Source organism: Mesoplodon densirostris, chromosome 1 (genome assembly GCF_025265405.1).
Source record: "Mesoplodon densirostris isolate mMesDen1 chromosome 1, mMesDen1 primary haplotype, whole genome shotgun sequence".
NCBI classification, from domain to species: domain Eukaryota; kingdom Metazoa; phylum Chordata; class Mammalia; order Artiodactyla; family Ziphiidae; genus Mesoplodon; species Mesoplodon densirostris.
In genome coordinates, this window is record NC_082661.1 from 144,208,952 (window position 1) to 144,223,623 (window position 14,672).

At 37.4% G+C, this 14,672-nt stretch overlaps 1 protein-coding gene across 19 annotated transcripts in view; it reads left to right on the plus strand.

Moving 5' to 3' along the window:
- Positions 1 to 14,672, plus strand: part of CLOCK (clock circadian regulator) — a 138,319-nt gene that overhangs the window by 81,374 nt on the left and 42,273 nt on the right. For 16 of the 19 annotated variants that reach the window (XM_060109526.1, XM_060109568.1, XM_060109554.1 and 13 more), the window contains 2 exons: positions 2,341 to 2,432; positions 8,322 to 8,411. In XM_060109526.1, coding sequence (XP_059965509.1) covers positions 2,341 to 2,432; positions 8,322 to 8,411 — 182 coding nt within the window. Of the gene's footprint in view, positions 1 to 2,340; positions 2,433 to 3,149; positions 3,267 to 8,321; positions 8,412 to 14,672 lie in introns of those variants that run through there. The other 3 variants (XM_060109644.1, XM_060109626.1, XM_060109670.1) reach the window with 2 other exon arrangements.

The following is a 14,672-nucleotide window of genomic DNA, read 5'->3' on the forward strand; positions in this document are numbered from 1 at the left end:
TAGTGCCACTATTTCTTGCTAGCTCACTCTGTGATACATTACTAGCCTGGTTTATGCTCCACCACTGTTTAAAATTATTTTTTGTTAATTTAATTAATGCCATGACCCCCCACCCCCTCTGCTACCAATAAATCGGTAGCTTTTTCTTATATTTCATCCTATTCTGCATCTCTGAAGCACTGGAAATTTTCATCTGTCCTCCACTGGCTTCCTTTTCCCTTGGCCTGAGATACACTGTACTTCTTCATTCACCTCTCCCTCCCAACTGAGCTAACTTCTTTCCTCTTTCTTTTTCTGCCCTCTGAACGTGACATTTCTCAAGGTCTTGTCTTTTGTGCCCTTGCTTTCTCTGTGCTCCTTCCCTTGGTTTTGCCTCTCTCTTAAACTACTAAATCTATATTTTTAGATGCAAACTTTTCAGGTTTTTTTTTTTCCAGGTAACTTCTGGGTCTTTGTTTTACGTGTCCTCAGACTCAACGCATCTGAAGTTGAATTCATTTTCATTTGTCAAGTCATCTCTTTCTCTCAGCTTCCCTTTTTCCATTTTCACACCACTACCCTTTCAATCCCCTGGGACTCAAACCTGAGAAGAGTTTTGCATTTTTTTCATCTTCTGTAGTACACTATCACAGTTGCCAGTTTTGTTGATTATTCTCAAAATTGCTGGTCTTCATTTTTATTGCCACCATTATCATTACGTTTTATCTCTACAAATAGTATTCTCACTAACTTCAGGGCCCCTTGTTAGATAGCACACTCATTCCTCAGACATTGTAGTTCAGTAAATGATTGTTGAATGAAATGAAATAATATGCATGCATAAGTATTTCCCCCTGACAATAGAGGATTCATTTTGGCATTTAGATATTTTTTTCAAAATTGAGTATATGATTCTCACACCAAAAAAATTTACCTTAAATTGAAAGGTAATTCTTATATACTTCTTACTCTAAAAATAAACCTGGGTTTAACTAAACTTGATGGGATTTGCTTATGGATTTAAGTCCTTTTTTCTGAATGTATATAATGTGAATTTGAAAAGCATGACTATGTTCCACAGAATTAGTAGCTATACTTCTCAGTTACTCTTTTTTTTTTTTTTTTTTTTGCTGTACGCGGGCCTCTCACTGCTGTGGCCTCTCCCGTTGCGGAGCACAGGCTCCGGACACACAGGCTCCGCGGCCATGGCTTGTGGGCCCAGCCGCTCCGCGGCATGTGGGATCCTCCGGGATCGGGGCACGAACCCGTGTCCCCTGCATCGGCAGGCGGACTCTCAACCACTGCGCCACCAGGGAAGCCCTCAGTTACTCTTCATATCTAGTACAGGCATTTCCAATATGCCAAATTTTGGGTGCCAATTTAATATGCTATATTTATATATCTGGTAATAGAAAAATCAAAACAACTTAGTCCATTTTTTTCACTGCAAGGTAGAGTATATTTTGTAGAGTAAACTCTATGACATAGATTTTAATTTTACTTGTTTGTTTTAATATGTCCACATTTAAAAATGAAAAAATATTACCTAAATAGTTCACATTTCATCATTTATGAACAGTTTTCTCATAACTAAATCCATTAGAAGTATGTTGCAAGATAAACTATAATTATTGTGTTAAAATGTGTGCCTTAAGCCAGGGATCTGCAAATTTTTGACCAGCTTCCTACCACTAAGAAAACATACCAGAGGACACTAAGCAGGATTACTCTGGGTTTATTACTATAAAGTATTTGTCTAAAATTTTATTTTAGTCTCCTTGATTAATTAAGAATAGAATACCTTAGACTGGAAAGAATCTTTCTGCCTGGCAATAGGCAGGCCTAAAGTCATTCTTTTTTTTAATTTTTTTTTTTTTTTGGAGTGAAATAAAGTCATTCTTTTTTAAAAGCAGACTGACTGATCTCCTTGGCTCCTTTCCTCAAGGTTTACGTCCTTATAGTCTGCTCTAGGTGCTACTGTTTGAACGGCAAAGAAAGGAAGGGGAAAAAGAATATATTCCTAATGCTTGGTCTAATCTGCTTGTTCTGATTCTTGTTTGGTCATTGTGTAAAGCAGGAAGCAATCTCAGGCCTGTCAGCAATACAGGTTCTCAGAGCTCCCCGAAGAAAATCCAAAGAGACTGGTATTTTCGGGAGAGCAAATCCAAGGAGATAACTTGCTACATTAGCTCAAATATTTCCTCATCCCCAAACTTGGACCTCCTGATAATCTACCTAGACCAATGAATGTTATTGACTATGGTTTAGAGTGGGAGAAGGGAAGGCAACTTGTAGGACTTTTGTACCACCACCCTCTCCCTGTGGTTGGACTATACCGCTAATGTGTCAATCTGTTTACAGAAATCACTGCACAGTCAGATGCTAGTGAAATTCGACAGGACTGGAAACCTACATTCCTTAGTAATGAAGAGTTTACACAATTAATGCTGGAGGTATGTCCAGATTTAATTTTTGAAAAGTTTTATTTTCCTTAAAAAAGAAATCACAGGGGTTACCAATTTTAGTATAGTTTTAACAATATTAATTTAATATTGAAAAATCTTAATTCAGTGTAAGTCAATCAACTATCTCTTCAGTTAAAATTAACTGATATAAGTATTGTAAGGAAACAGTACTATGTGGTAAAATAATGCCAAATCTTTGTGGTTTCAGAATCATCTGAGAGGCTTAGTAAAAGTCAGAAACCTATAACTACCAAGTTCTCTACCTGGACCACAGTAACATTCAAATGAAAAATAAAATATATTATTCATCACATACTAAATATTATTATGAAATGTATTCTACTGGACAGTAGGATTTTTTTAACAAATTAAAATCCACCTAAACACAACATAAAATGGTAATAAATGAAGTATTTTGAAAATATTAAAATAATAAATATACATTGAAAGGCAACTCTTCTCAATTCAAATAGAAACTTCTAAAACGAAATAAGTAGATGTTCTTTTGCGACAAAATTATTTTTGAAAACAATTCAGGTCATATTTGCTTAGAATTGCAAAACTTAATAACATACTATCAATTATAAAATCCACAAAAATTTTGAGTCACTCATACCTATTTTACTTTTTTACTTTTTAATCATTTCCTATTTACATTAATAAGGTATCATCTATGCACACAAAGTATGGAGTTCAGTATCAGATTTCCATGAAAACTTACAATAAACAAAGGTGGTATACTCTGGTGGTAACAGTTAAGGACAAGAAAAATACATACGCAGAAGAAGGTAGACATGGAAGAAGTAGAGGAAAGCAGTTGAGGTAGGAATATATAGAGGTTGTTAAATAATTTACATTTCTTATTCTGTTTGTTTGGGTCTGTTATTTTAGAACTTAAGCATTTTTCTGTGTGGTGTATGTATATGTAATAGCCATGTCTCAGGTTTCTTTGTATATTGACTAAAGCCTAAAGCAACATTATTTTGCAAATTAATGAACTATTTTTCTGTTTATACTTTAGGTGGAACAGTTAATTGCTGGATTAATTAAGTCTTTACCTATTCAGCAGAAATGTTACCATATGAAAATTTGTTGGAGTATAAATACATTGTGTATATATTTAAAGCTGTGCTTAAAATCTGAAAAATAACTGAGCACTTTTCACATATTACCTCTGTGAATCCTCACAATAATCTTCTGAAGATAAACTATTAGTATCCCTTTCTAACTTTCAGATGAGGAAATTGAGGAACAAAGGGATTATGAAATTTGCTCAAAATAAAACAGTAATTAGCTTAGCTAGGACTCACTGCAGGAAGACTAGCCTCTGGTCCCTGTGGCCCCAGCCCTTGTGCCCACTGCCACTCATGAGACTTGTTTTCAGTGAAGGCTAGCCGTGGCACAGGACTTTTAGCTTAGTAACCAGCAGTCAACTCTTTAAGTTAGTGGACACTTAAGTTACAAACCAAATAATAGTTCCAATTTTGTTAAATTTTTTCTCCTCTTAGAAGTAGTTTGCCATTGTCCGAAATTATCTCTTTAGATAGAAGTAATACATTTATGAAAGTGTACACACAAGCTAATGTCTATAACCACAAAAAGAAATCAACTCATTTAATTCCTCTTTAATTTTTTCTTTGATTATTTCTCAGTGTAGTCATTTAATAAGATCTTCTGTGTTAATCATAAGCTATTTATGTACCCTGCTTTATTGGTATGAAAAATTTTTTATAAATTCATAAATTGATGTAATATCCACACTTAAGAATCTTAGCAAGGTAAATTACCTATTCACTAATAAGCTAAATGGAAAGCATTGTCCTCAAATTTTTCTTTACAATGAACAGATTTTTTAAATTAATTGCCATGTAGTGCATATGTAGATAAGTGTTAAAAATAGAGTCTAGAGATTGTAACATTATATATAATATGCAACAGAGAAAATTTAAACATGTTAATTTTGAAAATATAAATTAGTTGTCTCATGATTATCCTCACTGCTTTTAAAATTACATTCCTGAAAAATACTACATTTATTTATTTTCAATATGTCAAGCATATTTTTGATTTTTAGTGAATATTTACAACTACTAAGTAAATATGCATTTTAAGTTCATATTGCCAAGATTGAAGGATATGTATAAATGTGTATACTGTAACCTGGGTCCAACTAACCTAGTTGTGTTACTGTTTGCTGGTCATGTTGATGAGATTACAGGTAGGCAGTCTGGATACCCTTTTCAGTAGAATTTCAGATGTAGGCTATATCGTAGAATGTTAGAGCTGTTAGTAGAGGAGTTGGGGTCATTCAGCTCAACCTCTTCGTTTTACGGATGAGGCCTGGAGAGGCTGCAGCTTGTCTGGTCAGATTGCTAATTAATTCAAGAACTCAGACTAAGATCTTAAAATTCACTTATACCTTATGTGTTGGCTGTCTTTCTCCATTCTTCCGTTGCCACCCATCCCTCTCTGTCTTGTCTTTGTTGCTTAAGGAATATTCCTTGCTACCCTTGCTGGGGGTGTTGAGAGTAGCCAAGGAAATCAGGGCAGTTTGCCCTGACCAGACCTCTATGCAAAGTCATCTCTGTGTGAAGTCATCTCCTTGTAAGGAGTTCTTTCTCCTTGGCAGCTGGCAGCTCTCTCCAGTAATCTACAAGGGAAGGGCCAGTGCCCTGCCTGCCTCATCACAAGGTGGTTCTGTCCCCTTCCCTAGAACTTCCATCCAGTCTTCCCATATTAAACACCCACTAAGGAAACAGCGAAGGTTTACACAGGCCTTTTGTTGTGGGTAAAGTAGATGTCAAATAGGAAGATGAGTTTTAACTAATGAGCCCTTTCCCTCCTATCATACAACGTGGGCAAGGGATAACCTTCAAGGTCTTCAGTCTTGGTATGAGGATGTCCTTCTGTGTCTTGATATTCCTTCCACATCTCTCGAGTCTTCCTCCTCAAGGCCTCTTCAGGTTTTGGTGTACCTACTTACCTTCTTGGGAAATTACATTCCTCCACTCAAAAGAAGTTTGAGCCCTGGATCCCTTCTTGTGTTAAGACTTGGCGAGATGCTGGTGGAGGCTTTTCTCTGCTGAATCTTTGCCTGCTTTGAAAGAGGAAGGAGCAGGCTCTGGTTCTGGGAGTGGGATCAAGTCATTAAGAGTTCTGATTTTAGTTGATTCTCTTCACAGACGAGAGCTGCATCCTAATTCCTAGCAAATAGAGATCATCATAGAAAATGTAATTTGCTTTCAAAGATGACACAATCTAGCTTCACATGAGAAAAGCATGTCCTTCTTAACATCATTTTGACCCTTTTCCTTAGGAAATAATACCAGCATTATTGTACCAAGGAGTTTTTGTAAAAATTTAATGAATTTGCTTAAAGTATAAGATTTTCACCCCCTCCCCTTACATTAGCCAAGAATGAGTTTGAGCCATTCTAGAAAACAGGCATCTACTCAAAAAATAAGTACTTTCTGATATCCAAATGTCTCCCTCAATGGAAGGGGAGGTGGGGGATGCCTTTTTCCCTACTTCCAACACGTACCTCAGCAGTTACTTGGAGAGAGGTTACTCTAACTCTCAGATCCATAAATTACATACAGGTTATTTTTTACTTGCCACGGGCCACACATATGCTAGGTGCTGCAGATACAGTATTGGAGGAGTTATACATAGTTCTCCCTAGAGATTGTATCCTTTGAGAGAACCCTATACTTAAACAAGAAATTCAAATTTAGTGTGATAACTTTTTTTTTTTTTTTTTTTTTTTTTTGCGGTACGTGGGCCTCTCACTGCTGTGGCCTCTCCCGTCGTGGAGCACAGGCTCCGGACGTGCAGGTCCAGTGGCCATGGCTCACGGGCCCAGCTGCTCCGCGGCATGTGGGATCCCCCCGGACCAGGGCACGAACCCATGTCCCCTGCATCGGCAGGCGGACTCTCAACCACTGCGCCACCAGGGAAGCCCTGTAATAACTATTTTGATAGGAGAAGAGGAACTCCTCTTATGGTGTATCTTTTCTGCTGTATATCTTCAACATCTTTTCTATTGCATCTTCTTTTCCTTCAGCCTGCAAATATATTTCAGTTACTTTTTAAAAAAATGACTTCCGGGCTTCCCTGCTGGCGCAGTGGTTGAGAGTCTGCCTGCTGATGCAGGGGACACGAGTTCGTGCCCCGGTCTGGGAAGATCCCACCTGCCGCGGAGCGGCTGGGCCCATGAGCCATGGCCGCTGAGCCTGCACATCTGAAGCCTGTGCTCCGCAATGGGAGAGGCCACAGCAGTGAGAGGCCCGCGTACCGCAAAAAAAAAAAAAAAAGACTTCCCTTGATACTTTGTCCCCTCAAAATGTGTCCTTTCATGAACTTTAGAAGGGAAGAGTGATTTATAATAGACTTCTTATCATCCACCCATCTCTAAACTCATTGTAGTGTGACTCACCTTCCTATTGAAATTACTCTTAAAAGTCACCAAAATTCAGTCCTTATTTTCTCATTCCTTGTCTTATTTGATTCTATGTTATACTGAACCATCCCTCTTCCTCCTCATTCACTTTGTCATTCTTTCTTCCATTGACTTCATCGACAACAGTGTATTCTGTCTTTGTCATTTTCTCTGGTGCTTTTGCTCCTTCTCATTCCCATAAATAGATTATTCCCCAAGGATTTGTCTGGCATTCTCTCTTTTGCAGATCTCATTTCTTCAGCTGCAACTTTGGTGCCTAGGATTCTCAAATGAAAAACTTTGTGATATGTGAATACAGGATTGCTTTATTATTATTATTACTATTTTATACATTTATTTAAAAAAATTTTTGGCTGAGTTGGGTTGGGTCTTTGTTGCTGCGCACGGGCTTTCTCTAGTTGTGGTGAGCGGGGACTACTCTTCATTGAGGTGCGCGTGCTTCTCATTGCTGTGGCTTCTCTTGTTGCAGAGCATGAGCTCTAGGCATGCAGGCTTCAGTAGTTGTGGCATGTGGGCTCAGTAGTTGTGGCTTGCAGGCTCTAGAGCGCAGGCTTAGTAGTTGTAGCGCACGGGCTTAGTTGCTCCGCAGCATGTGGGATCTTCCCGGACCAGGGCTCGAACCCGTGTCCCCTGCATTGGCAGGCGGATTCTTAACCACTGCGCCACCGGGGAAGTCCCAGGATTGCCTTATTATTAAGTATTGTTCCCCTATGCTGACTTCTCTCCTGAACTCTAACATCACATTTCTTAATGCTTGTCTAAGTCCGTCCTTCTGTATTCTTACTGCTGCTAATTTCATTTGGATTCTCCTTAACTTCCCCAACTATTCTGAAGGCCACTGAGATTTTCCTCTTAATTCACTTTTTCCTCTAAATCCATTTTACACACTGCTTCCAGACCGCTCTTGAAAAAAGTCCATATGTCTTGCCCTGGTATTCAAGGCCTTTCATGATCTGACCTCAGCCTACTTTTTCAGCTTATTCCCTTTCACTTTATTCCCCATGTATCTCCCTGTGCTTCAGTCTGTACATAATATCTGTCTGTTAATATATCCGAAGGTGGTAATGTGTTCTTTTGTGTGCCAAAGACATATTATTGGTGGCCTATGTGCTTCGGAGATATTAACATCTTCAAATAAGGCCATTGTTGTATAATAACATGATAAAGGTAGAACATTGTTTCTACCTTTTAGAAACCAATCATCCAGTAATGGCCATGGAGTGATTTTTTTTTCCAGAAGCATTTTAAAATGCACAAAGATAGATACTAAGGTATTGTAAAGGGGAAAAGCTAGCATTTTGACAGTAACTCTGGAAATTTCCACAGTTAAGTCCTTTGTCATTTATCTTAGATTTTTATTTCTGTCCTGTGAAATACTTCTTTCTTTTCATTTAACTGACCATTATGTTTAATTTCAGGCTCTTGATGGTTTTTTTTTAGCAATCATGACAGATGGAAGCATAATATATGTGTCTGAGAGTGTAACTTCATTACTTGAACATTTACCAGTAAGTATAAAACTCCTGTGATCTTCTTCTTATTTAATGCCTATTCTAAACGTTTTAAAGCACTAAGAAGTGGACCCCTCAGAGCAGTGCTGAACAGCGGTTGGAGCGGGGATGAGACCTCTAAATATGTCTCTTGTTTTAGTATGTCTGTATTTTCTCAGGTCAGTCATAACTCTAATCTATAGTGACTAAATATTCAACTACCACTTTATCTAACCTCTATTCTTCTTGCCCTCTTTGTTATCATGCTGAGTTTTCAGTATTAACTTTTTAACCAGTGTGGTGAATACATTGCTTAATCACTGAAATTATCTTGAGAATAACTAAATTTCTACTGAGATATTTGTTGCAGCTAAATAATAGTTTTCTCAAAAGAATGACTTATAAGAACATACTGAAAATAATAGATACAGAACTTTTGTGCTCTGTGGCTTGAGTTGATAATATTTTAATGGCCATATTCAATTTGTTATTAATATCAAAAGGGTAGATAATTCGAAAAGAATTATAATTTTGATTAGAATGGTGAATACCTGAATTATGTATTTGCTGTTTTACTTAACATATATTTATTGAACATCTGCTCTGCCAGGTACTATGCTAGGTGCTCTGCTACAATTGACAGTTCTTATGAATTTGAAGTTTTTATTGAATATGTAATGTTCTTATCTAAGATGGTGTTACCCAGAAACTGGGTTCGCCTCTTGGTGGGTGCCAAGCCAATAGACCCAACCAAGCCAAAGATTGGGAGAAAGAAGGATTTATCATAACTCGCAGCAAGTAAGGAGAGCACGGGGTGGTGTTGGTGGGGGGGATCTTTCACAAAACATTGTCTCCCCAGACAGCAAAATTGGGGAAGTTTTAAGCTAAGGGCACATGCATATTCAGGAAGGGGCTTTAGCAGAGGAGAATTCAGCATAGAAGTGGGGCAAAGGTTGACAGAGTCCCAGCTTTACTTGACTGAAGTCAGAAAAGGTCAGCATCATCATTATATCCTCCACTTGGGGTGGGGGGCCTTGGTTCCTACAGAACTCAGATGTATTATTATGTATATCCTTTGAGAAGGAACTAGGGCTCTGCTTTATCCCTGCAGTATTGTTTGCCTGCCTTTTCTCTCTCCCTGCATTCCTTTGTTCCCTTCAGATCATTAAATACTGAGATCAGGGCAAGCATTGTGGCCAGGCTTAGATTACAAAATGGCTTCTCTTATGTCAAGAAAGCTATTCCTGGTTCTCTTTCTCCAGGGACACCCTAACTTATCTGCTTACAGTGGGGCTTGTGGTGTAAATATTTTGAAGTTACTTATAAATTACTCTTAAAATGCCCATCTCTTGAAAATGTATAACAGTACAGAGTCAACTGTTCTATAAGGATCTCTTTCAAGAGATGTTGAAAAGCAGTATCTCCTTCTCTCTGATTACTCTGCTACTTTGTAAAGAGAATGGACTCTGTACTTAAAAGGCCAGATTCTAAAAGGGTACTTTGTTTCTGAAAGCCAGGCAGTAAGTAATTTGCTAATTCCTTCGGGTCGCACAGAAAATGACTTGGCTTTACTGCTTCTCTAGGGGCTTTCTTTACAAGTAAGCTCAAACAATAGGTGATTAGCCCAACATCTAAAAATTGTTAGGGAATAAACAGTGAGATTATAGCAACATGTAAGTAAACTACTATGGGCAGAGAAAAGGACAGAATTTTCTGGAGGACTCTTTTTTAAAAAATATTTATGGGGCTTCCCTGATGGCGCAGTGGTTGAGAATCTGCCTGCCAATGCAGGGGACACGGGTTCGAGCCCTTGTCTGGGAAGATCGCACATGCCGCGGGGCAACTGGGCCCGTGAGCCACAATTACTGAGCCTGCACGTCTGGAGCCTGTGCTCCGCAACAAGAGAGGCCACAATAGTGAGAGGCCCGCGCACCGTAATGAAGAGCGGCCCCCACTTGCCACAACTAGAGAAAGCCCTCGCACAGAAATGAAGACCCAACACAGCCATAAATTAATTAATTAAAAAAATATTTACATAGTGAAAAAAGCCAGGGAAAGAAATCCTCGATAGGATTAAGATATGACTAAGGTTAAGATTGAATAGTGGACTCTAATAAATAAAACGAAAGAATGTATATAACAAAACAGAAGCAGGCTCACAGATAAAGAAACTGGTGGTTACCAGTGGCGAGAAAGATGGGGTGAGGGGCGAGATAAGGGTATGGGATTACCCCTACTACGTATAAAATAGATAAGCAACAAGAATATATTGTACAGCACAGGGAAATATAGCCATTATTTTGTAATAACTTTAAAGTGTAAATAACTTTTGTAATAACCTTGTAAAAACTTTTGTAGTAACTTTGGAGTGTAATCTATAAAAAAAATTGAATCACTATATTGTGCACCTGAAACTAATAATACTATAAATCAACTATACTTCAATTTAAAAAAATAAGGTTAAGTAACTTGCATAAAGGTATAGTTATATATATGCTTTTAAACCACAGACATTTTTATTGGATTTTCTTTTGGTTATGTATTTATAGAAACTATATAATCTTTAATTTAGTCATAGTCAGGGTATAATTTGCAATGTGGTCAGACTTTTTAAAAGCCTGCTTCTTGGGCACTTTCCCTGGACTTCATTGAGAATTAGATTCCTTTTCTCTGTGTTATCACGTTACCTTATAAGTACTGCCACCGTGACACTTACAATGAATTGTAATTTTCTGTTTATTTTGATAATGGTAGATGTAAGCTTCCTAAGTGCAGGGACTTCATCTCTGTATCCATGTGTGCTGGCTAATTTCTCAGAGAGGCACTTAGGAATTATTGATTGAGTATAAGAAAGTGAGTAGATTATTTGATGTAGATGTTTTAAAAACTCCTTCCTAATGGCACACTGGTGTTGGATCTTTAGTGAGGGAATATTTAATTGCATTTTGAAATAACAACATGTCTACCACAGATCTAGTTGGAATCCAAGTGTTTGATCATTAACATTCTCCCCTCAGTGAGAAACCTCATCACCATTCCCTCCTGGATTTTTTTTTTAACTTTTAATTTTAGAACTGTTTGTAGATTTATAGAAAAATCGAGAAGATAGTACAGAGAGTTCCCATATGCCCCCTACCCAGTTTCCTCTGTTAGTAACATCTTCTGGATCTTTTTGATTGTCTTGTCAGCCAAAGCATGTAGCAGGTGAACGTTTGGGCAGAGGAGGTCGCTGCTGATCCAGCAGACCCGATTTCATTCCATGCGGAGTGAATAGTAGCCTTTATTAAAACAGTTTTTTTTTTTTTTTTTAACCGCTCTCCAGTTACAGTACTTTCCTTCACATCACTGACAATGTTGTATGTTATTTGAAGGTTTGAAAACAAAAACACAAGTGTGTTTTGAGAAAATGAAGTAATACTTGTTTAGGATCAAACACAGTAAGGAAAAAAGTATGTGATTTTCTGTTTTGGCTTGCCATTAATAATTAAACTGTAACAGATGCTAAACAAAAGGTTTAAAACAATGGTGTGTGTGCCTTTCTTTGTATTTGAACATGCATACCTTTTTGTCTAAAACAGAATTTTGGCTCTTGCCCAGAGGGGGAGAAACATTAGCAAATCTCTAAATATAGACTTTAGTGTTTATAATTCAGTTCTGTTGAGAAATTAAAATTTGCCATCTTAATCAGTGGTCAATGTAACTTAACATTTTTTAATTTAAATTTGACTGTAAAATTGCAAGACTGATTCTATAGGTCCTGCAAAAATGTTTTTCTTAACTTTGTCATGTCATACTTATGAAATTAATTTAGGTACATTTTAACCTATTTGTGGCTAATAATCAGGAAAGGAAATTTATGAAATTTTTTTTTCCTGGTGTGGCTTTCTACAACAAAATTATGGGGTCATACCACCTCCATGCCAGAAGGGATTTTAGACATCCTTAGCCCAGCCCCTTTTTGTTTGTTAGAAGCATACATGAAACCCAGAGAAATTGGACTTAATTGTACAATTTAGTGGAAGTGCCAAGACATAAAGTTGGGTCTCTTTACCAGGAACTTAAAATTTGTAACATTCTACAGTTTAAGATTGTTTTCCTCATACTTGCTTAAATGTGTTCCTGAGAAGAGAGTATATTAAATTTGTTACCATGTAATATAGGGAGGAAGATTCACCATGTTACAGCCTAATAGAGTCCAGGACTAAAAGTGCCACTATTAAGATACTGTATGAGCGTTTCATTTTCTACTCTTCCCAACTTGGTAATTTTGAATTATAAACAGAAGAATGTGCTAAGAAAGGCAGTACCATCTTTGGTGTAAATGCAGTATGCAGAAATAACAATTTAGAATTTTTTCAATAGTTATATGATTATTGGTGAATAAATACTTTTAATAAGAAAACAAATATTTGAAATAAGCAAATAAAGCTTACTTGAAAGGGCCAGAATCTCTGTTCCTTATGCCTGTACATAAGGAACATAGTTGTTGAAAAATATGTTATATCCAACATATACCTGACTTTTTTTTTTTTTTTTTTTTTTTTTTGGCGGTACGCGGGCCTCTCCCTGTTGTGGCCTCTCCCGTTGTGGAGCACAGGCTCCGGACGCGCAGGCTCAGTGGCCATGGCTCACGGGCCCAGCCGCTCCGCGGCATGTGGGATCTTCCCGTACCGGGGCACGAACCCATGTCCCCTGCATCAGCAGGCGGACTCTCAACCACTGCGCCACCAGGGAAGCCCTATACCTGACATTTTTTTGGAGGAGCTTTCAGTCCCTTTTGAGCAGCTACTCTCTATAGCAGGTATTTGTCAGTTTTTTCACTGAGGAAAAGATAATTGATGATAGTTAATAATTTCCACTGAACGGTTGCATTGACCTAATGTAAAGAAAACAGCCTATTGATTTATATCCTATGGCAATCAGCAGGATTTACATTTCTTCATGAAAATAATTGAGGGAGACAGAAGGATCCAGATAGCTGTCACTTTCTTCTCTTTCCTTTGAATTGTGCTTGGGAACTGAGTGGATGGTATGGCAACATCAAGTATGATCAACTTCATTTAGAGATTGGAAGTGTAATGGTTAATGGAAAATCACACATCAGTTAGTTGCCTACTAAGTCTGATACTTCAGTTTATCAAGTGTCTAGGGAAGCAGAATGGTGGAGAAGTAGTGCTTGTGATTACACCACTCTGTATACTAGATAGTCATATTATTTTCTCTATGCATATGAGACAGCCTATAGATTTATAGATAAAAAAGCAAGGGTGACAAAGGTCAGATCATAATTTACTGAAATAGTGGAAGAAATGTCAGTAAAAGTAAATAATTGTAGGAAACTGTAATCATCTCCAAAATGAGTTTTAGTTCTACAAATAGGTATCTTATTTTTCTATCAAGACTATTTTTTACATTAATGTCAATGCCTATATTTTAATACTTTATTTTATTAAAAAAAGGCAATTTTCTAGCCTTTTTTGTTGTTCATGCCTTAATTTTTTGTTTATTCCTTCTGTTCTAGAGACTTTTCAGACATTCAGAAAAATTCCTTGTTAAAATGCAGATATATTTTTGGTGTGGTTACCCCTTAAGGCTTATCAAGTAACTCCTTAATTCAAAATAATTTACTGCACTAATAACCGCTATGTGCAAAGCTCAGTGTTATTGTGTCTTGATTTGAAGGATAGGAGATAAAGGTGTAAGAGATAGGGCCCTTTAATTCACCCACAGAGTGGTAGGACATAGAGATTAAAATATAATTAAATATTTTTGATGGGAAATGAAGGATATGAGTAGTAATTACTAAAGGAACTTTATTATTTTTACTGTGGATTATGCAGTTAAGGGACGTATTTTTGAAGGAAATAATTTGAACTGGTCTTTGCAAGATGGAAGGGTACAAACATGTGGTGAGAGAGGGGAAAGGTACTCCACTTCATGAGGTGGACCTTGAAGGCTAGAGAAGATACAGAAGGAAGAGTGTAAATGTATTGCTTGTACAAGAGTGGTAAACACCCCTTTTCCCACCTCTTACCATCCACAGTGGCTTTTTTTTGTTACTGTTTGAAGCTTTTTTGTTTTGTTTTTAACAATCTTTACAGTGTTTGAAATACAAACAAAATAAAAGTGAAATTTCTTAGTGGAACTCTTAGCCCGCTTTCACAACTCCTTTTCACTTCCCTTGCCCTCCATGCCTACCTCCATAGTCTTGGAGATACCACTTCAGTAACCCCAGGATTCCACAGGGCAGTTTGAAAATGTAGAGAAGCCAGGTAGACT